We start from the raw sequence: 23234 nt of genomic DNA, 5'->3' as shown, positions 1-23234 counted from the left end.
CCCTCCCTGAGGCCTACACCTACGGGTAAGAACACATCTCGTACCCCCTCCCATCGGGCTACACCTACGGGTAAGAACACATCTCCTACCCCCTCCCATAGGGCTACACCTACGGGTAAGATCACATCTCCTACCCCCTCCCTGAGGGATACACCTACGGGTAAGAACACATCTCCTACCCCCTCCCTGTGGGCGACACCTACGGGTAAGAACACATCTCCTACCCCCTCCCTGAGGGATACACCTACGGGTAAGAACACATCCCCTACCCCCTCCCTGAGGGCTACACCTACGGTTAAGAACACATCTCCAACCCCCTCCCTGAGGGATACACCTACGGGTAAGAACACATCCCCTACCCCCTCCCTGAGGGATACACCTACGGGTAAGAACACATCTCCTACCCCCTCCCTAAGGGCTACACCTATGGGTAAGAACACATCTCCTACCCCCTCCCTAAGGGCTACACCTATGGGTAAGAACACATCTCCTACCCCCTCCCTAAGGGCTACACCTATGGGTAAGAACACATCTCCTACCCCCTCCCTGAGGCCTACACCTATGGGTAAGAACACATCTCCTACCCCCTCCCTGAGGCCTACACCTACGGGTAAGAACACATCTCCTACCCCCTCCCTGAGGGATACAGCTACAGGTAAGAACACATCTCCTACCCCCTCCCTGAGGGCGACACCGACGGGTAAGAACACATCTCCTACCCCCTCCCTGAGGGATACACCTACGGGTAAGAACACATCCCCTACCCCCTACGGGTAAGAACACATCCCCCACCCCCTCCCTGAGGGCTACACCTACGGGTAAGAACACATCCCCTACCCCCTCCCTGAGAGATACACCTACGGGTAAGAACACATCTCCTACCCCTTCCCTGAGGGCTACACCTACGGGTAAGAACACATCCCCTACCCCCTCCCTGAGGGATACACCTACGGGTAAGAACACATCTCCTACCCCTCCCTGAGGGCTACACCTACAGGTAAGAACACAGCTCCTACCCCCTCCCTGAGGGCTACACCTATGGGTAAGAACACATCTCCTACCCCCTCCCTGAGGCCTACACCTACGGGTAAGAACACATCTCGTACCCCCTCCCATAGGGCTACACCTACGGGTAAGAACACATCTCCTACCCCCTCCCATAGGGCTAGACCTACGGGTAAGATCACATCTCCTACCCCCTCCCTGAGGGATACACCTACGGGTAAGAACACATCTCCTACCCCCTCCCTGAGGGCGACACCTACGGGTAAGAACACATCTCCTACCCCCTCCCTGAGGGATACACCTACGGGTAAGAACACATCTCCTACCCCCTCCCTGAGGGATACACCTACGGGTAAGAACACATCCCCTTCCCCCTCCCTGAGGGATACACCTACGGGTAAGAACACATCTCCTACCCCCTCCCTGAGGGCTACACCTACGGGTAAGAACACATCCCCTACCCCCTCCCTGAGGGATACACCTACGGGTAAGAACACATCCCCTACCCCCTCCCTGAGGGCGACACCTATGGGTAAGAACACATCTCCTACCCCCTCCCTGAGGGATACACCTACAGGTAAGAACACATCTCCTACCCCCTCCCTGAGGGCGACACCGACGGGTAAGAACACATCTCCTACCCCCTCCCATAGGGCTACACCTACGGGTAAGAACACATCTCCTACCCCCTCCCATAGGGCTACACCTACGGGTAAGATCACATCTCCTACCCCCTCCCTGAGGGATACACCTACGGGTAAGAACACATCTCCTACCCCCTCCCTGAGGGCGACACCTACGGGTAAGAACACATCTCCTACCCCCTCCCTGAGGGATACACCTACGGGTAAGAACACATCTCCTACCCCCTCCCTGAGGGATACACCTATGGGTAAGAACACATCTCCTACCCCCTCCCTGAGGGATACACCTATGGGTAAGAATACATCTCCTACCCCCTCCCTGAGGGCTACACCTACGGGTAAGAACACATCCCCTTCCCCCTCCCTGAGGGATACACCTACGGGTAAGAACACATCTCCTACCCCCTCCCTGAGGGCTACACCTACGGGTAAGAAGACATCTCCTACCCCCTCCCTGATGGCTACACCTACGGGTAAGAAGACATCTCCTACCCCCTCCCTGAGGGCGACACCTACGGGTAAGAAGACATCTCCTACCCCCTCCCTGAGGGCTACACCTACGGGTAAGAACACATCTCCTACCCCCTCCCTGAGGGCGACACCTACGGGTAAGAAGACATCTCCTACCCCCTCCCTGAGGGCTACACCTACGGGTAAGAACACATCTCCTACCCCCTCCCTGAGGGCTACACCTACGGGTAAGAAGACATCTCCTACCCCCTCCCTGAGGGCTACACCTACGGGTAAGAAGACATCTCCTACCCCCTCCCTGAGGGCTACACCTACGGGTAACAATACATCTCCTACCACTTCCACAGCACAGCGACTGGACAGAAAATAGACCCAAGGAAAGAAGGGAATAAATGTCTGCTGAATGTTTGTTGCTCTTAGAAGAAGGTCCAACGAATACTAGAGACTCCCAGCACACCCCCTGGTCTGTCTGGCCTCCCTGTGTGACTCTAACCAGTGTTGCCGTTACTTCCTGTGACAGGATGAAGAGCCGTGGCCAGGCCAAGACCTTCAGCTCAGAACAGGCAGCAGCCAATGGCAACATGCAGAGGGATGATGTCACGGAGGAAATGCCTTTTAACAAGGAGAGCGCAGAGAAAGGTGTGTAGATTTTGGTTACCTTGATGTCAGCTCTGCTCGTTCCCTGGTCCCAAATATTCAGGATTAGTTGCCCGTACAGACCTTGTTTACTACAATTACATAAACTTATGTGAATTTGTAACTGATTTGACCTCTCTAACCCCCTACCCCCTCCTCTTCTCAGTGGCTACTTTCTGGGAGTGTTTCCTGTCCAAGTTCTTCCTCTGGCACCTGGTGTGGCTTTCTGTCATGCAGCTGAGGCACTACCTGTTCATCGGCACCCTCAACCCCATGCTGCAGAGACTGACCCAGGGAGAACCCTCTCTGGGTACGCACACAATTGTCTATTAACAGGCATTATAGTTCAGTCTTAAACGTTTCTAAATATCTTATTGACATTTAATAAAGTTGACTTAAAGTGTTACCCTTTATTTTAAAGTTACTGTCCATTGTTTCCAGATTTCTATGAAATATGACGTATAATTAATTACAATCATTTGAATAGTTTTCCTTCCAATTCTTTTTTTTATTAAGTATGTTAAAAAGCAGTTTTTCTGTGCTGGAATGGTGTGGGCGTATAGCGGTCATTACAAATATTCATGTGAGTAGACTGCTGAATGGCCAGCTCATCCTTCTCAGGTGGATGACATCATCCTCTATTAGGAAGTAGCAAAGCATTTTTGAAACGGTCTGTTTGAGAAAATAGTTTGAGGGGGGGGTTTTGAAAAGTGTTTTTTTCTCTAATTGATGTTTTGGCCACAAATATGAGTATAGGATGAGTCAACAACATTATTTGGAAATGAGTTAACATAATATTAACTTTTAAAAGGTAGATGTTCCCAGACATTGCCTTTAAAGTGCTACCCTTCTCTCTTTTTAAGCACGTCCTTATTCCGCTCTGTTTATCCCTGCAGTGAGCACATACACCAATGCGTTTGCTGTGACCCAGCTGTGTGGGGTGCTGTGTGCCCCCTGGAACGGCCTCATCATGGACCGACACAAGGGCAAGCCCAGGACCCCCGGTACCAGCCTCACCTATACACACTACTACAACCCCCCCTACAACACACATGTGAAACCTCACACACACACACTCCAAACCAAACACACACACACTCCAAACCAAACACACACACACTCCAAACCTCACACACACACTCCAAACCTCACATACACACACTCCAAACCAAACACACACACACTCCAAACCTCACACACACACACTCCAAACCAAACACACACACACTCCAAACCTCACACACACACTCCAAACCTCACACACTGCAAACCTCACACACACACACTCCAAACCTCACACACACACACTCCAAACCAAACACACTAAGACCGTTTTTAGACTCGTACCAGCGTCAGATTTGAATTTCTCCAGATTATGTATATGTTTTTATTGCATTTTACTGTAGGAACATTTGGCTTGAAGAGCCTCTGACTTTACATTACTGCTCGGAGAGGGGTAAGGGAAGTGGTAGTGTCGGAGGTGGCGTAGAGTCATGGAGAAGACGGAATTGAATAGAGATTTGCGTCTTTGTGTGTGTGGGTGCGTATGTTTGGTGTGGGTATATGTGTTTCTTGTGTGTGTAAATACTGTATATGTTTGGTGTGTGTGTGTGTGCGTGTGCGTGTGTGTGTGTAGGAGTGAGTGAGAAGGAGGCAGACCTGCGTGCGTCGGTGCTCTCCCTGACCCTGACGGCGCTGCAGTGTGTCCTGTTCTCCATCTGTGCCTCCACCCCCTTCCTCCCCCTCCAGTACCTCACCTTCATCCTGCAGGTCCTCAACCGATCCTTCCTCTATGGAGGCCATGCAGCCTTCATCAGCATTGTGTGAGTCACACACACACACACACACACACACACACACACACACACACACACACACACACACACACACACACACACACACACACACACACACACACACACACACACACACACACACACACACACACACACCAGTTGTTTGCAATAACAAACCTAATGGAACAGGATAAGGGGAGCACGGATAGACGCCAACACCTTCTTAGCGTCATACTTTTGTACCGTACTAACAAATCAATTAAATGATCTCTCTTGCCTCTCTCTCTCTCTCTCTCTCTCTCTCTCTCTCTCTCTCTCTCTCTGTAGTTTTCCTCCCTGTCACTTTGGGAAGCTGTATGGTATGGCCATGGCTCTGTCTGCAGTGGTTTCTCTGCTGCAGTACCCCTGCTTTATCCTGGTCAAAGGAGTGCTGGGAGGAGACCCACTATACGTGAGTGGAGCTACTGTCATTAGAATGACCAGATATACTACCTTTACCATTGGCAGTGTCGGGGAAGCTACTTTGACGATACGGTTTAACAAGTTACCGAATACTTCACACTGGAAGAGGTCAAGCTACACTAAAGCTACCCTTAAGAAAAATCTACTTTACTTTACTGAAGTTACTTTGTGATAAATGATCATATCTAAATGTCATAGACTAGAAATAGCAAGAATAAATCACTCTGGAGTCAGATGTTAAAAAAAGTGTAATTTAGCCCAGTAAACACAAAAACTGTTTCAAGTGAGAAGGTCTGATGCCAAAAAAGAAAGGAAATTCCTACAGTGTTGAGGAGTAGTGAACAACATGTAGTTCAACTAGTCATTTAATTACATTTTGCAGTAGCTTGGTGGTAGTTGAACTAAATTCTAATCTAGGTAGTTTTCAGTAGTTCATTACTTGTTTGCCATGTGGTGATGTAGCTAACTACTTGAACTACACATTTTTGTGTTTAAGAGACTAAATTACACGTTCTGTTAACATCTGACTCCAGGGTGATTACACGTTCTGTTAACATCTGACTCCAGGGTGATTACACGTTCTGTTAACATCTGACTCCAGGGTGATTACACGTTCTGTTAACATCTGACTCCAGGGTGATTACACGTTCTGTTAACATCTGACTCCAGGGTGATTACACGTTCTGTTAACATCTGACTCCAGGGTGATTACACGTTCTGTTAACATCTGACTCCAGGGTGATTACACGTTCTGTTAACATCTGACTCCAGGGTGATTACACGTTCTGTTAACATCTGACTCCAGGGTGATTACACGTTCTGTTAACATCTGACTCCAGGGAGATTACACGTTCTGTTAACATCTGACTCCAGGGTGATTACACGTTCTGTTAACATCTGACTCCAGGGTGATTACACGTTCTGTTAACATCTGACTCCAGGGTGATTACACTTTCTGTTAACATCTGACTCCAGGGTGATTACACGTTCTGTTAACATCTGACTCCAGGGTGATTACACTTTCTGTTAACATCTGACTCCAGGGTAATTACACGTTCTGTTAACATCTGACTCCAGGGTGATTACACGTTCTGTTAACATCTGACTCCAGGGTGATTACACGTTCTGTTAACATCTGACTCCAGGGTGATTACACGTTCTGTTAACATCTGACTCCAGGGTGATTACACTTTCTGTTAACATCTGACTCCAGGGTGATTACACTTTCTGTTAACATCTGACTCCAGGGTGATTACACTTTCTGTTAACATCTGACTCCAGGGTGATTACACGTTCTGTTAACATCTGACTCCAGGGTGATTACAAGTTCTGTTAACATCTGACTCCGGGGTGATTACACGTTCTGTTAACATCTGACTCCAGGGTGATTACACGTTCTGTTTTGTTCTTGCAATTTGTAGTCTATGACATTTTAGATTTAGATATCATAATTAGTAGCTTCTTAAACTATATTTTCAGAGTAGCTTCCCCGACACTGGTTAGCAATACCGCCACATGGGGCGGCAGGTAGCCTAGTAGTTAGAGCGTTGGACTTATAACCGAAAGGTTGCAAGATCGAATCCCCGAGCTGACAAGCTAAAAATCTGTTGTTCTGCCCCTGAATAAGGCAGTTAACCCACTGTTCCTAGGCTGTCATTGAAAAAAATAATTTGTTATTTTTGCCTAGTTGTTCTGACTTGCCTAGTTAAATAAAGGTAAAATAAAATATATATATATATGAAAAAAACATGGCAAACAGTTAATTAGCTACTGAAAACACTACCAAGATTTGAATTTATTTCAATGACCACCCAAGCGACTGTCATGAAATGACTAGTTAAACTATGTGTAGTTCACTACTCCCCAACACTGGCCATTGGTAGAGCTTTTCAGCTTACCATTATATTCTAAAGTGGAGTTATTGCAGAGTGGTTACCCCATCTCCCTTCCCCCACCTCCTCACTCTCTGTCTTCTCTCTCTTCCCTCTACAGGTGAACATAGCTCTGACGTTACTCAGCCTGCTGGCCTTCATCCATCCTGGCTGTGTCTATCTGCATTGCCGTGGCCTGGCTGCCCGGAGGGGTAAACCCAAGGACTCACCTTCCTCTTAGACCAGCTGTAAAAATACTTTCAAATGGCCATTTCAGCCCTCACTACTAAAGGACACCTTTAATAAAGGACACCAATAAGAAGAAGAGACTTGCTTGGGCCAAGAAACATGAGCAATGGACATTAGACCGGTAGAAATGTGTCCTTTGGTCTGGAGTCCAAATTGTAGATGTTTGGTTCCAACCGCTGTGACTTTGTGAGACGCAGAGTAGGTGAACGGATGATCCCTGCATGTGTATTTCCCATTGTAAAGCACGGAGAAGGATGTGTTATGGTGTGGGGGTGCTTTTCAAGGCACACTTATTGGCTACCACAGCATTCTGCAGCGATACCCCATCCCATCTGGTTTGAGCTTAGTGAGACTATTTTTTTATTTTTAACAGGACAATGACCCAACACAACTCCAGGCTGTGTAAGAGCTATTTTACAAAGGAGAGTGATGGAGTGCTGCATCAGATGACCTGGCCTCCACAACCCCCGGACCTCAACCAAATTGAGATGGTTAGGGATGAGTCGGACCGCAGAGTGAAGGAAAAGCAGCCAACAAGTGCTCAGCATATGTGGAAACTCCATCACCACTGGAAAAGCATTCCAGGTGAAGCTGGTTGAGAGAATGCCAAGAGTGTGCAAAGCTGTCATCAAGGCAAAGGGTGGCTATTTGAAGAATCTCAAATAGAACATATATTTTGATTTGTTTCACCCTTTTTTGGTTACCACATGATTCCATGTGTTATTTAATAGTTTGTTTTCACTATTATTCTGCAATGTAGAAAACAGTAAAAAATCAAAACCCTTTAATAGGTGTTCTAAAACTTTTGACCGGTAGTGTATTTTTATACCATCTATTGCATCTTGCCTATGCCACTCAGTCATTGCTCATCCATATATTTATACAGTGGCAAGAAAAAGTATGTGAACCCTTTGGAATTACCTGGATTCTGCATAAATTGGTCATAAAATGTGATCTTCATCTAAGTCACGACAATGGACAAACACAGTCTGCTTAAACTAATAACACAAACAATTATATGTTTTTATTGAGCACACCGTGCAGGGTGGGAAAAGTGTGTGAACCCTTGGATTTAATAACTGGTTGACCCTCCTTTGGCAGCAATAACCTCAACCAAACGTTTTCTGTAGTTGCGGATCAGACCTGCACAACGGTCAGGAGGAATTTTGGATCATTCCTCTTTACAAAACTGTTTCAGTTCAGTAATATTCTTGGAATGTCTGGTGTGAACCGCTCTCTTGAGGTCATGCCACAGCATCTCAAATCGGGTTGAGGTCAGGACTTGGACTGGGCCACTCCAGAAGGCATATTTTCTTCTGTTGAAGCCATTCTGTTGTTGATTTATTTCTGTGTTTTGGGCCGTTGTCCTGTTGCATCACCCAACTTCTGTTGAGCTTCAATTGGCGGACAGATAGCCTTACATTCTCCTGCAAAATGTCTTGATAAACTTGGGAATTCATTTTTCCATCGATGATAGCAAGCTGTCCAGGCCCTGAGGCAGCCCCAAACCATGATGCTCCCCCCACCATACTTTGGGATGAGGTTTTGATGTTGGTCTGCTGTGCCTTTTTTTTCTCCACACATAGTGGTGTGTGTTCCTTCCAAACAACTCAACTGTAGTTGCATCTGTTCACAGAATATTTTGCCAGTAGCGCTGTGGAACATCCAGGTGCTCTTTTGCGAACTTCAAACGTGCAGCAATGTTTTTTTTGGACAGCAGTGGCTTCTTCTGTGGTGTCCTCCCATGAACACTATTCTTATTTAGTGGTTTACCTATTGTAGATGTTAGCATGTTCCAGAGGTTTCTGTAAGTCCTTAGCTGACACTCTAGGATTCATCTTAACCTCATTGAGCATTCTGCACTGTGCTCTTGCAGTCATCTTTGCAGGACGGCCACTCCTAGGGAGAGTAGCAACAGTGCTCTACTTTCTCCATTTATAGACAATTTGTCTTTTAGACATATTTTGTAACCCTTTCCAGCTTTATGCAAGTCAACCATTTTTAATCTTAGGTCTTGAGAGCTCTTTTGTTCAAGGCATGGTTCACGTCAGGCAATGCTTCTTGTGAATATGAAACTCTAATTTTGTGAGTGTTTTTTATAGGGCAGGCCAGCTCTAACCAACATCTCCAATCTCGTTTCATTGATTGGACTCCAGGTTAGCTGACTCCTGACTCCAATTAACTTGCAAGAAGTCATTAGCCAAGGGGTTCACATACTTTTTCCAACCTACACTGTGAATGTTTAAATTATACATTCAATATAGACAAGAAAAATACAATAATTTGTGTGTTATTAGTTTAAGCACACTGTGTATGTCTATTGTTGTGACTTAGATGAAGATCAGATGAAATTATGACCAATTTATGCAGAAATCCAGGTAATTCCAAAGGGTTCACATACTTTTTCTTCCCACTGTATGTATATATTTTTATACCACTCCTTTACTTAGATTTGTGTGTATTAGGTATTTGTTGTGGAATTGTTAGATTACTTGTTAGATATTGCTGCAGTCGGAACTAGAAGCACAAGCATTTCGCTCCTCTCGCAAAAAAAATCTGCTAACCATGCGTATGTGACCAATAAAATTTGATTTGCCTCTTAAAGCAGTATTGACTAACCGTGCACTGTGACACTGCTGCCCAAACCCCTACACTCATGTTTTACATAGGATCCAGGCAGTCAAGGAAAACATATCTAGTGTTTATTACGCCGTTTAGAATAATGAATGTGATAATCAGTTTGATGTATTTTAGGAATTCTTAGTCATTTACAGATCGGAGAAACTGCTCAGTTGGACGGGAGCAAGAAGATGCTCAGATGATGAGATTACGTCTGGCTTTCAACATAACCACACATACTGAACTGACCACATGTTCCACCCTGGGTCCCCAATGTCTCAAATTCAAAAAATAATTCAAAACGGCTCTCTTCGAGAGTCTGAGAGATCATTTTTGTCAGGAAAGGCTGTACAGGTCTACCACCTACTGGTTTAACTGGGGGAAACAGCCTGTTTCCAGAAGGCCTTTACTTCACCTGTGAACAAACCATGTCATGATGAGGGTGTTTGAAAGCATTAAATCAACTAATCACATAACAGCAATAACCTTTATTGGGTTCACTGGCGATTTTGTATGAGAAAGCATGTGTTGCACAGCACCATACTGAATATACCGGAGTGTCTGATATATATATATATATATATATAAATAAAAGAGTTAGAGCACCTATGCCTTAAGCATGGAAGTCAACAACATTGAAGAGACCATTACATTTGTATTGGGAATGTACTGTATTTATTGCAAAAGGGATTACTTCACATTGTATTACGCATATAATGCAGTATACTTTACCTGATGACTCACCAATAATGTATTTCCTTTGCTCTATCAATCGCTACATACATTAAGCCTCAAACTAACATCCTAGAAGTCATTTGAGGGACTTCAAAATGAGGGGCGTGGCGCAAAACAAATGAGTCAGCGATCAGGTGGTCCCTAACAAATGTAGCCAGAGTATCAAAGTTGATCATGTCTTCATGTAGGCTGGCTCTGGCCTAACCTAATGTAGCAGGTGTAAAAGAAACACCTGAAACAAGATCCCCTACGTACTGGTCTTGAGAAGAAAATAAAAAACTGTCGGGGGAGGTTCCCTTCTGAACTGTTCAACCAATCCAGTAAATGTGGAGGGAGGAGTTAAAATGAAGTGTCGCCTTGTTAATGTCCAAAAGTAGAAGCCATGTCACAGGCTCTTTCCACCCCCCCCCCCCAAAAAAAAGGAACATCCGGTTGTAGGGGACTCGGCAGAGGCTAGATCTGACCCAACCCATCGGTTTCTGGAACCAATCATAACAGTTAGAATGTGTTCACATTGTGGGCGGGGGGGCAAATCCAGACTCATCGTGGAGAAGAAACATCAGTTGGTCGGAAGGATGTGGATTGGTAGCCAGGCAACTGTATGCAAGGACTAGATTCCATTTTTATACTTTCACATTATGCATGACATAACTATATAGTATGCTAAAAAAAAATTAAATGTATATTATTTTATACTAACACATTTGCTCAGAGAAAGAGATTGTTTACCATGTAAAACATCTCAAAAAGATTGGGATCAAAATGATTGGATCCCCTGTTTTAAATACCCCAGCTAGGACAACAACACTGAGCCTTCTTCTAAAATGTTTTATGAGATTGGAGAACACATTGGGAAGGGGTCTTAGACCATTCCTCCATACAGAATCTTTCCAGATCCTTGATATCCATCATCTGTGCTTATGGACTGCACTGTGGTGGCTCTTTGATGTTATGCGATTATATTGCTTCCACTGGTCCTTGGGCCCTTGTAAAAGTCAACGGCATCATGAACTTTACCCTGTACCGGGATATTTTAGCCCAAAAACCTGGTTGCCTCTGCCAAGAGGCTGACACTTGGCCGCAAGTGGATCTTCCAGCAAGACAATAACCGCAAGCACACATCAAAATCCGCTCAGAAATGGGTTATTGACCACAAAATCAACATCAAGTCTCCAGACTTGAACCCCATTGAAAACCTGCGGTTTGAATTGAAGAGGGCAGTCCATAAGTGCAGGTGAAGGATTTTTACTAGGCCTAATCAACAACAAACAAAAAAAATCAAACATTCGGAAGAACCATGACTCCCCCCTTGAACTGCTACCATAGGCCTAAACAACACAGCCATAAGAGCAGAGCAGGCCGGGGCTCAGGGTTGGAATATCCACTGCAGTGTGTAATGCAGTCTAGTTGTATTTACACCATCCCAGCAGCTATCTTAGAAATAGAACTTTGCTCTGTGCTTCTCCCAGCATGCACTTCGCAGCCTATAGTCTATGGATCATTTGATTGAGACCACACTAAATAGCCTACAGGAACACTTGATATTGCTCACTCAGCAGAGAATCGGAGATGAGGGGCGGCATCGGACACACCGATATATAGACTTACAAGCAACTCATTCTAAAACACTGAGAAATACAGACATTTCATCAATTACAAATAACAACACAATCTCCCCAGGACTAAAAATACTAAACACTCCTCTGGACTGAAATTTTAAAAGCATGACTCTGACCCATTTTCCTCCAGGTACCCATTATGTAAATCGGGATCCATCCCTAAAATAAATACAAAAATGTTGCATAAATTTATTTCATACAGTCTTTTGTTGCTCATCTTTATCAAGGCATCCAAAAATTCCAGACCCCACCGTAACATTTCATTACCACACAACACCCAGTGTTGTCATTGCTCATCCTCCTGTTCCTTCATTTGCTGTAAAGACCCATGCTTTCTGCCTATGTGGTCATCCAGGTACCTGCGACGGGTGAAGCAGCTGCCGCACCACTTACACTTGTGTGGCTTTTCTCCCGTGTGCGTACGTCGGTGCGCGTTGAGAATACTGGTCTGGGTGAAGCTCTTAGCACAGTGCTCACACTTGTATGGCCTCGCCCCAGTGTGCATTCTCATGTGGATGTTGAGGTACTTTGGGTTGACAAAACTCTTGTTGCACTCCGTGCACTTTGTCTTCTCTTGCTCTGCCATATTTGGCCCCTCACTACCCGACACGTGCAGCTTCAGATGCATCCGCAGGTACTCCGGCCGATTGAAGGCCATGGCGCAGTGTTCGCAGCTGAATGGTTTCTCTCCGGTGTGAATCATCTTGTGGCGGTCCAGGTGGGACTTCTGGATAAAATGCTTCCCGCACATATTGCACAGGTGTGGCCTCTTTTCCTTGTCCGTGTGGGAGTACATGTGGCGTTTGAGGTACGTGAGGTGGGTAAACTGTTGGTCACACTCATTGCATATGAAGTCCTTGGTCCCCTTGTGGTGAACCTGCATGTTGTGAATCTTCAGGGTGGTTTTGCTGCCGTAGTCTTTGCCACACTCTTCACAGTGGTAAGGCTTCTCCCCTGTGTGACGCTGAAGGTGCCTACTCAGCGCAGCCCTGTTAGGCAGGACCTTTTCACAGAAACTGCAAATATGAAGTGTTTTCACCCTTATCCTTTTCTCTACAGGTGGTGTGAATCTTATTCTTGGTGCCTTCAAACCCATGGCACCTTGCTTTTTGCCTTTCTTTTTAACGGTGACGTTTTCAGAATCTGACTTCATTGTCTTCTTGCTCTTGGGTCCTCTCTTTCTCTTTGCAGGTAACACCTCGTGTTCAGTCTCCTTCTCTGAATGGTCAGAACAGTGCCACTTCTCTTCACTTAAGTCTTTAGACTCAGTCTGGGAGCCTTGGTCACTCTGCTCACTTAGGTCCTTAGGCCGAGTCTTGGCATCTTGGTCACGCTCTTCTTCATGGAAGTCCTTAGGCCAGGTCTTGGAAATATGTTTGCCTGATTCACCATCACTCTCTGTGTCGCTGGCCTCCTTGGGAGGACTCTTGGGTCTCTTCTTTTTAGATTTCTTAGACCTCCTCTGTCTTTTTCTGAGGGTCGTGTCTTCAGCTGCAGCGTGTTCTTCCGTCTTGAAGTGGGCACTTTCAACTTCCACCACGTCTTCAGAGGGAGTCCTGGTTCTTACCTTTTTAGACTCGCTACGTTTTTTTCTAGCGGGAGTTTCTTCAGCCTGTTCTCCCGATTCATAATGATCACTTTCAGCTTTGTTCTCTCCACGAGGAGTAGTTCTTTGGGGGGGGCTGCGCTGCTTCCTCCTCTTAGAAGCAGAGGCCACTTCAGTCTCCTCCTCCACAACGTCCTCCAATGGCTCAGACACCATATTATATTTTTCAGTCTCCGCTTCAAATACATCAAAGTCACTACATTGCCTCCTCCTTTTTCTTGGGGAAGCCACCACGGTTTGTTCATCTGACAAATTGTCATCATCCTCCTCCTTGCAGCGAATATTGGTTATTTTCTTTTTTGAGTTGCTATATTTACATTTTCTTTTTGTGCTCTCTTCTAGCTGTTCACCAGGCTCGGCCCCGGAACAGTCACCACAATCCTTTGATGGAGACTTTGTTCTTGTCTTTTTGGAGCTGCTTATTCCGTTCCTCCTTTTCGGTGGGGAGGCCTCCTTGTCGCTCTCCTCCCCAGAACCAGACACGGGAGAAAAGCCCCTCTCTTGTTCTTTTAGAACACTAGAACGTGTCCTGGGACTTTGCCTCCGGGAGTTTCTCTGAGGAGTTCTCAGCTGCCTCTCGGAGCTTTGAGGAGTGGCCACCTCCGGCTGTTGTTCTTCATGATAGGCAACCGGTTCTGTGGGAAACAGAGGGGTGGTTTTAGATTTGTTTTTTTAACTTTATTTTTATAATTCCAAAGTTATAAAAAACAACATGAATGAAGGAATTACATTTTATTTTCATGTGTAATATCTCCAAATGTCAACCCATCCCTTATGGGACTGACACATAAACAAACATTATGGTAATTAAATGATCATTCTTCTTCCGGTGTTCTCTGCAATGTGCATTGCATAAAGAGTAAAAAATAAAACATTTATATAAAGAAAATGTAAGGTAAAAATCTATAGAAAATAGTAAATTACATCCCTTAGAGCAGTAAATTAATATATATATATATATATATATATATATATACACAGTGGGGAGAACAAGTATTTGATACACTGCTGATTTTGCAGGTTTTCCTACTTACAAAGCATGTAGAGGTCTGTAATTTTTTTATCATAGGTACACTTCAACTGTGTAGAGACGGAATCTAAAACAAAAATCCAGAAAATCACATTGTATGATTTTTAAGTAATTAATTTGCATTTTATTGCCTGACATAACTATTTGATCACCTACCAACCAGTAAGAATGCCGGCACTGACAGACCTGTTCGTTTTTCTTTAAGAAGCCCTGCTGTTCTCCACTCATTACCTGTATTAACTGCACCTGTTTGAACTCATTACCTGTATAAAAGACACCTGTCCACACACTCAATCAAACAGTCTCCAACCTCTCCACAATGGCCAAGACCAGAGAGCTGTGTAAGGGCATCAGGGATAAAATTGTAGACCTGCACAAGGCTGGGATGGGCTACAGGACAATAGGCAAGCAGCTTGTTGAGAAGGCAACAACTGTTGGCGCAATTATTCGAAAATGGAAGAAGTTCAAGATGACGGTCAATCACCCTCGGTCTGGGGCTCTATGAAAGATCACACCTCGTGGGGCATCAATGATCATGAGGAAGGTGAGGGATCAGCCCAGAACTACACGGCAGGACCTGGTCAATGATCTGAAGAGAGCTGAGACCACAGTCTCAAAAACCATTAGTAACACACTACGCCGTCATGGATTAAAATCCTGCAGAGCACGCAAGGTCCAGGGCCGTCTGAAGTTTGCCAATGACCATCTTGATGATCCAAATGAGGAATGGGAGAAGGTCATGTGGTCTGATGAGACAAATAGAGCTTTTGGTCTAAACTCCACTTGCTGTGTTTGGAGGAAGAATAAGGATGAATACAACCCCAAGAACATCCAAACCGTGAACCGATGGAGGTGGAAACATCATTCTTTGGGGATGCTTTTCTGCAAAGGGGACAGGACGACTGCACCATATTGAGGGGAGGATGGGGCCATGTATCGCGAGATCTTGGCCAACAACCTCCTTCCCTCAGTAAGAGCATTGAAGATGGGTAGTGGCTGGGTCTTCCAGCATGACAACGACCCGAAATACACAGCCAGGGTAACTAAGGAGTGGCTCCATAAGAAGCATCTCAAGGTCCTGGAGTGGCCTAGCCAGTCTCCAGACCTGAACCCAATAGAAAATCTTTGGAGGGAGCTGAAAGTCCGTAGTGCCCAGCGACAGCCCCGAAACCTGAAGGATCTGGAGAAGGTCTGTATGGAGGAGTGGGCCCAAATCCCTGCTGCAGTGTGTGCAAACCTGGTCAAGAACTACAGGCAACGTATGAACTCTGTAATTACAAACAAAGGTTTCTGTACCAAATATTAAGTTCTGCTTTTCTGATGTATCAAATACTTGTCATGCAATAAAATGCAAATTACTTAAAAATCATACAATGTGAATTTATGGATTTTTGTTTTAGATTCCGTCTCTCACAGTTGAAGTGGACCTATGATAAAAATTACAGACCTCTACATGCTAAGTAGGAAAACCTGCAAAATCGGCAGTGTATATTCTCTCCACTGTACATATACTGTTGAAGTCAGAAGTTTACATACACTTAGGTTGGAGTCATTAAAACTTGTTTTTCAACCACTCCACGCATTTCTTGTTAACAAACTATCGTTTTGGCAAGTCGGTTAGGACATCTACTTTGTGCATGACACAAGTCATTTTTCCAAAAATTGTTTACAGACAGATTATTTCACTTATAATTCACAATTCCAGTGGGTCAGAAGTTTACGTACACTAAGTTGACTGTGCCTTTAAACAGCTTGGAAAATTCCAGAAAATTATGTCATGGCTTTAGTAGCTTCTGATAGGATAATTGACATAATTTGAGTCAATTGGAGGTGTACCTGTGGATGTATTTCAAGGCCTACCTTCAAACTCAGTGCCTCTTTGCTTGACATCGTGAGAAAATCAGCCAAGTCCTCAGAAAAAAAATGTGTAGACCTACACAAGTCTAGACAACGTAGCCATCATACCGCTCAGGAAGGAGACGCGTTCCGCTCCCAGAGATGAACGTACTTTGGTGTGACAAGTGCAAATCAATCCCAGAAAAACAGCAAAGGACCTTGTGAAGATGCTGGAGGAAACAGGTACAAAAGTATCTATATCCACAGTAAAATGAGTCCTATATCGACATAACCTGAAAGGCCGCTCAGCAAGGAAGAAACCACTGCTCCAAAACCTTTATAAAAAAAGCCAGACTATTGTTTGCAACTGCACATGGGGACAAAGATGGTACTTTTTGGAGAAATGTCCTCTGGTCTGATGAAACAAAAATAGAACTGACCATCGTTATGTTTGGAAGAAAAAGGGGGAAGCTTGCAAGCCAAAGAACACCATCCCAACCGTGAAGCACGGGGTAGCAGCATCATGTTGTGGGGGTGCTTTGCAGCAGGAGGGACTGGTGTACTTCACAAAAGTGATGGCATCATGAGGGAGGGAAATTATGTGGATGTATTGAAGCAACATCTCAAGACATCAGTCAGGAAGTTAAAACTTGGTCACAAATGGGTCTTCCAAATGGACAATGACCCCAAGCATACTTCCAAAGTTGTGGCAAAATGGCTTAAGGACAACAAAGTCAATGTATTGGAGTGGCCATCACAAAGCCCTGACCTCAAACCCATAGAAAATTTGTGGGCAGAACTGAAAAAACATGTGCGAGCAAGGAGGCCTACCAACCTGACTCAGTTACACCAGCTCTGTCAGAAGGAATGGGACAAAATTCACCCAACATATTGTGGGAAGCTTGTGGAAGGCTACCCGAAACGTTTGACCCAAGTTAAACAATTTAAAGGCAATGCTAACAAATACTAATTGAGTGTATGTAAACTTCTGACCCACTGGGAATGTCATGAAAGAAATAAAAGCTGAAATAAATCGTTCTCTCAACTATTATTCTGACATTTCACGTTCTTAACTGACCTAAAACAGGGAATTGTTACGAGGATTAAATGTCAGAAATTGTGAACTGTGTTAATATATCAGGTAAACTCTGACTTCAACTGTACATAACACTGTATATATACACACATACATAACATATACAGATACACAGACAAACCTACACACAATCTATATCCACACATGCCATTAACCACATTGAAGATACATATTTGTATTATTTAATTACAGGTAGCCCTTTTTCTTTTATTCCAGGCTTCATCTAAATATTCTCAACAAACAAAAATACACAACGGACAACAACAACAAAAACATTTACAGTCATTGCCTTCTTGCCTGATGATTCTGCATTTGATGAAACATAAACAAGCTAATAGCTAGCTTGTAATGTTAACATTTTATGGATACTTTAGCAAGCCACTTACTTCTTTTCGATCTCCGTGTAGCAGATTTATTCGAAATAGTTTTTACAATATCGGTAAGGTATAATTTCATAAACTTCCACTCAACCTGCTCACTATCGCCCATTGTTGTCAACTAGCTACCAGGCAAGCTTCAAGACGTGAGGAAAGCAGGACATTTTTTTCAAAATAAAAGTCCCCCACGAAGTAGAAAAGTGTCAATAACCTGTATTTATTCATGATATATGAAAAATAATTGTCAAAACATTAACAATGATTCATATTTGTTCATATTTAAGTGACATTTGCATTAAATTGTGGGTTTAAAACATGTACCAGTGTCAAATAAAGAATAACACATTTCTGCATAAGAGCACATACAAATATTGCACTGTACAGGAAAAACTATAGATTGTGTGTCCATAAAACCAGGGTCCAATCAACTCACGACAATCCCTAGAATACAAAACAGACGAGTTTGAACAAAAAGCTAGGTCATAAAAAATGTTGCTGGCCCCTCCATAGTCGCCAATGCAATTCACTGTAATGAAATACTGTACACATTGGACTGTAGAGAATCAACTGAACTCCGAGTCTGAAATAAACGTTAGGGGGGAAGGGAATACTCAGTCAGGTCTCTACTAACTAGTTTTGGAGGGGGACTTTGTCATATAGACTGTTGCTGGCTTTTTACCCCACCCCTTCATAGCCCACAATGCAATTTACTGTATATGGAATGCATATTGGACTGCAGAGGGAAAAAAAATTACTACCTGTCTCAAATAGTAGGGTATTTTTTACCCTTATTTTACCAGGTAAGTCGACTGAGAACACATTCTCATCTACAGCAACAACCTGGGGAATAGTTAGAGGGGAGAGGAGGGGGGTGAATGAGCCAATTGGAAGCTGGGGATGATTTGGTGTCCATGATGGTATGAGGGCCAGATTGAGAATTTAGCTAGGATGCCAGGGTTAACACCCCTACTCTTATGATAAGTGCCATGGGATCTTCAGTGAACACAGAGCGTCAAGTCCCCTGTTTAACATCCCATCCAAAAGACAGCACCCTACACAGGGAAATGTCCCCAATCGCTTCCCAGGGGAATTGGGATATTTCTTTAGACCAGAGGAAAGAGTCCCTCTTACTGTCCGTCCAATACCGTCCAATACCACTTTCAGCAGCATCTGGTCTCCCATCCAGAGCAAATATATTTAGTTTTGATGGGGAACATTGTCATACAGACTGTTGCTGGCTTGTCCCCTCCATAGTCCCCAATGCAATACACTGTATTTGAAATACATATTGGACTGTAGACAGAACAAACTTTACTACCTGTCTCAAATAAACTGGTGTGGAAAATACTCAGTAGGTCTCTACCAACCAAATATAGTTTGTTTTGAATGGGGACTGTGCACTGGCGGAGGGGCCCATGAACTTGTTTAGAATGACAGGAAATTAGCTTTCAGGGATTGTTGAAAGTTAGGACAATCCTTGTCCGGAAGGGAAATTTTATTTTTATAGTTGAGAAAATAGATTTTGTGGCATTATTTCAGCTTAAAATGTACATTTAGGGGTATTTTATAAGGGAAAATATTTGTTTTGGGAATTTGCGCTACGCCACTGGGACTGTGTTGTATGGCCTACAATACACTGTATATGAAATACATATTGGACGGTAGAGAATGAACCGTCTCAAACTGGGGTGGGAAATACTAGATCTCTAGGAAGCAAATATGTTTACGTTTTGAGGTGGACTGTGTCTGTGGACTGTGTCTGTGGACTGTGTTGCTTGCTTTTCACTCTGCCCCCTGCATAGCTCCCAATGTAACACTATGCCCCCATTGTAAGCTGTTAGACCACAGTAAAAGTCCAGCAACACTTCCTATGACCTAGCTTTTGTTCAAACTCATCTGTTTTGTATTCTGTAGACTCTAGTGCGTAGACTGGATCCTGGTTTTATGGACACAGAATCAATCGTTTTCCCTGTACATTGCAATTTGTTTGTGCAATACAACAAAAATACAGTGACTTTTCTCAAATATTACACTATTTTAAAATTGCATGCTTGGACAATAGCACCAGTAAATTAACATGAAGTATACAATCAAATAATGATTTTTTATTTTTTATTTTTTGAATTGTATATTTTTTACCAGTAGAATATTGTTATGATCTTTACATTCATTAACTTAAGGTCCAACCATTTCTCTATGTACTCCACCGTATAATATTATTTATCTTATAAAAAGTAGTAATTCTCTTTAGTTTACTTTTTTATTAAAACTTTTTTTGTACATCATTTTAAAATAATGAACTATGCAAATATACACTGCTCAAAAAAATAAAGGGAACACTTAAACAACACAATGTAACTCCAAGTCAATCACACTTCTGTGAAATCAAACTGTCCACTTAGGAAGCAACACTGATTGACAATAAATGTCACATGCTGTTGTGCAAATGGAATAGACAACAGGTGGAAATTATAGGCAATTAGCAAGACAACCCCAATAAAGGAGTGGTTCTGCAGGTGGGGACCACAGACCACTTCTCAGTTCCTATGCTTCCTGGCTGATGTTTTGGTCACTTTTGAATGCTGGCGGTGCTTTCACTCTACACAAGTGGCTCAGGTAGTGCAGCTCATTCAGGATGGCACATCAATGCGAGCTGGGGCAAGAAGGTTTGCTGTGTCTGTCAGCGTAGGGTCCAGAGCATGGAGGCGCTACCAGGAGACAGGCCAGTACATCAGGAGACGTGGAGGAGGCTGTAGGAGGGCAACAACCCAGCAGCAGGACCGCTACCTCCGCCTTTGTGCAAGGAGGAGCAGGACGAGCACTGCCAGAGCCCTGTAAAATGACCTCCAGCAGGCCACAAATGTGCATGTGTCTGCTCAAGTGGTCAGAAACAGACTCCGTGAGGGTGGTATGAGGGCCCGACGTCCACAGGTGGGGGTAGTGCTCACAGCCCAACACCGTGCAGGACGTTTTTCATTTGCCAGAGAACACCAAGATAGGCAAATGTGCCACTGGCGCCCTGTGCTCTTCACAGATGAAAGCAGGTTCACACTGAGCACATGTGACAGAAGTGACAGTCTGGAGACGTCGTGGAGAACGTTCTGCTGCCTGCAACATCCTCCAGCATGACCGGTTTGGCGGTGGGTAAGTCATAGTGTGGGGTGGCATTTCTTTGGGGGGCCGCACAGTCCTCCATGTGCTCGGCAGAGGTAGCCTGACTGCCATTAGGTACCGAGATGAGATCCTCAGACCCCTTGTGAGACCATATGCTGGTGCGGTTGGCCCTGGATTCCTCCTAATGCAAGTCAATGCTAGACCTCATGTGGCTGGAGTGTGTCAGCAGTTCCTGCAAGAGGAAGGCATTGATGATATGGACTGGTCCGCCCGTTCCCCAGACCTGAATCCAATTGAGCACATCTGGGACATCATGTCTCGCTCCATCCACCAACGCCACGTTGTAGCACAGACTGTCCAGGAGTTGGCGGATGCTTTAGTCCAGGTCTGGGAGGAGATCCCTCAGGAGACCATCCACCACCTTATCAGGAGCATGCCCAGGCGTTGTAGGGAGTTCATACAGGCACGTGGAGGCCACACACACTACTGAGCCTCATTCTGACGTGTTTTAAGGACATAACATCAAAGTTGGATCAGCCTGTAGTGTGGTTTTCCACTTTAATTTTGAGTGTGACTCCAAATCCAGACCTCCATGGGTTGATAAATTTGATTTCCATTGATAATTTTTGTGTGAATTTGTTGTCAGCACATTCAACTATGTAAAGAAAAAAGTATTTAATCAGAATATTTCATTAATTCAGATCTAGGATGTGTTATTTTAGTGTTCTCTTTATTTTTTTGATCAGTGGATAGGATAAAGGCCATTAAAGCTGAGCTTTAAGGCTGATGGAAGAAATTATATAGTAAAACCTGCAAAAGGGTGATCGTAAACAGGGGGAAAAAATGCACGACCATCCCTATGCCCAATAAAAAAGCACACAACCCTCCCCCCAAAAAAGTATAAACCGTAAAACGCGATATATATATATACTATATCATTTCTTCCATCCAAGCCAAATTTCCTAATTTGCTTGCATATGCCTCCCCCAGCCCTTGATCCTAACTCTCCCCGTCCCATTACATTACACAGGACAGTCATTGGACTATAAGGCGTCTTCTGTTAGGGGGAATTTTGTTAAGAGGCTCAGCCTTAAAGCTCAGCCTGAACATTAACACTCATCGCTTGCGGTATGGTTTTGTAAGCATAAGGACCTTATCTTTCATATAAAAATAATAATCATTTAAAAAAATGTAAAGATTCAATTGATACACACCTTTATTGGTTTAGGGTTCCTACACGGCAAAATCACCATGTTTCAGTGCTTGTTTACAGACAACAGACGGAAGGAAGACAGAGGCTACCACCTGTGCTAATTAGCTACCTAGCGTACTCTGAACACCTGTGTGTAAGCTTTACTCTGGAAGTGTAGCAGAAGTGTAGTTGTGTCTGACTTAGAAACCCATAGCTGTATGGATCTGTGCAAAGCTGCTACAGTAAGTGTATAGTTTGAACAGATTCTTTCTCACTGAGGAAGGATAAAGGCCATGTGTTTCATAAGCCGTATCGCAAGTGATGAGTATTGACGTTTCTAACCGTTAAAACACAGCGTCGGGATTGTAGCTCACATCAGGCAGTCATGGGCGAAGCTAATGGCTGAAATCTGTAGAGCGAAGGCAGAATGCTGCCTAGATTTTTGGAAAGCTAAATCAAGATGATTTGCAGCTACAGATTGTTACACCAGATAATGCGATTTAACCAAAGATGTTTGGTATCCATTACTGGGGAGTTACAGGTTAGGTACGGTTTGATGTAGCACAGAGAATTTCCCACCAACCTTACTGTCTTTGTTCTCAATGTCCGTGTCTCGTTGCAGGTGGTGCGTTTTGAATTTAGAAAACGCTCTGTTATTTAAAATAAATAAATGTTTTACTCCATGGAGTAATCCAACCATGTGGTATTTTTCAAATCTTCTCTCACTGATCGAGACAGGTCATCATGACATGCGACTCTTTGGGGTGGACCCACCGGTCTTATTCAATGAGAAAAGGTTAGAAATGGACAAGATGGTGGTGTACACATTGTTGGATCACTTCATTTCTAAACTCAAACGCACCACCTGCAACTGGA

General features: G+C 44.1%; 2 protein-coding genes across 7 annotated transcripts in view; one reads left to right on the top strand and one right to left on the bottom strand.

The window, feature by feature from the left end:
• LOC118363971 (equilibrative nucleobase transporter 1-like) overlaps positions 1-9741 on the top strand; it is a 46369-nt gene extending 36628 nt beyond the window's left edge. For all 6 annotated transcript variants that reach the window (XM_052488396.1, XM_052488400.1, XM_052488397.1 and 3 more), the window contains 6 exons: positions 2641-2759; positions 2923-3066; positions 3653-3760; positions 4393-4579; positions 4880-5003; positions 7007-9741. In XM_052488396.1, the coding sequence (XP_052344356.1) occupies positions 2641-2759; positions 2923-3066; positions 3653-3760; positions 4393-4579; positions 4880-5003; positions 7007-7126 (802 nt within the window). In that variant the 3' untranslated portion in view covers positions 7127-9741. The remainder of the gene's footprint in view (positions 1-2640; positions 2760-2922; positions 3067-3652; positions 3761-4392; positions 4580-4879; positions 5004-7006) is intronic.
• A 652-nt stretch (positions 9742-10393) lies between these two features.
• LOC118363970 (zinc finger protein 91-like) lies at positions 10394-18210 on the bottom strand. Its single transcript, XM_052488395.1, has 2 exons — positions 18062-18210; positions 10394-14348 (listed from the first exon to the last, which is right to left on the bottom strand). The coding sequence occupies exons 1-2, from the start codon at positions 18162-18164 to the stop codon at positions 12394-12396; spliced, it is 2058 nt and encodes a 685-aa protein (XP_052344355.1). The 5' UTR covers positions 18165-18210; the 3' UTR covers positions 10394-12393.
• Positions 18211-23234: the final 5024 nt, after the last annotated feature.

This window comes from Oncorhynchus keta, chromosome 30 (assembly GCF_023373465.1).
Source record: "Oncorhynchus keta strain PuntledgeMale-10-30-2019 chromosome 30, Oket_V2, whole genome shotgun sequence".
Lineage (NCBI taxonomy): Eukaryota > Metazoa > Chordata > Actinopteri > Salmoniformes > Salmonidae > Oncorhynchus > Oncorhynchus keta.
The sequence above is the reverse complement of the archived record's forward strand: the minus strand, read 5'-3'. Positions and strand labels throughout refer to the sequence as shown.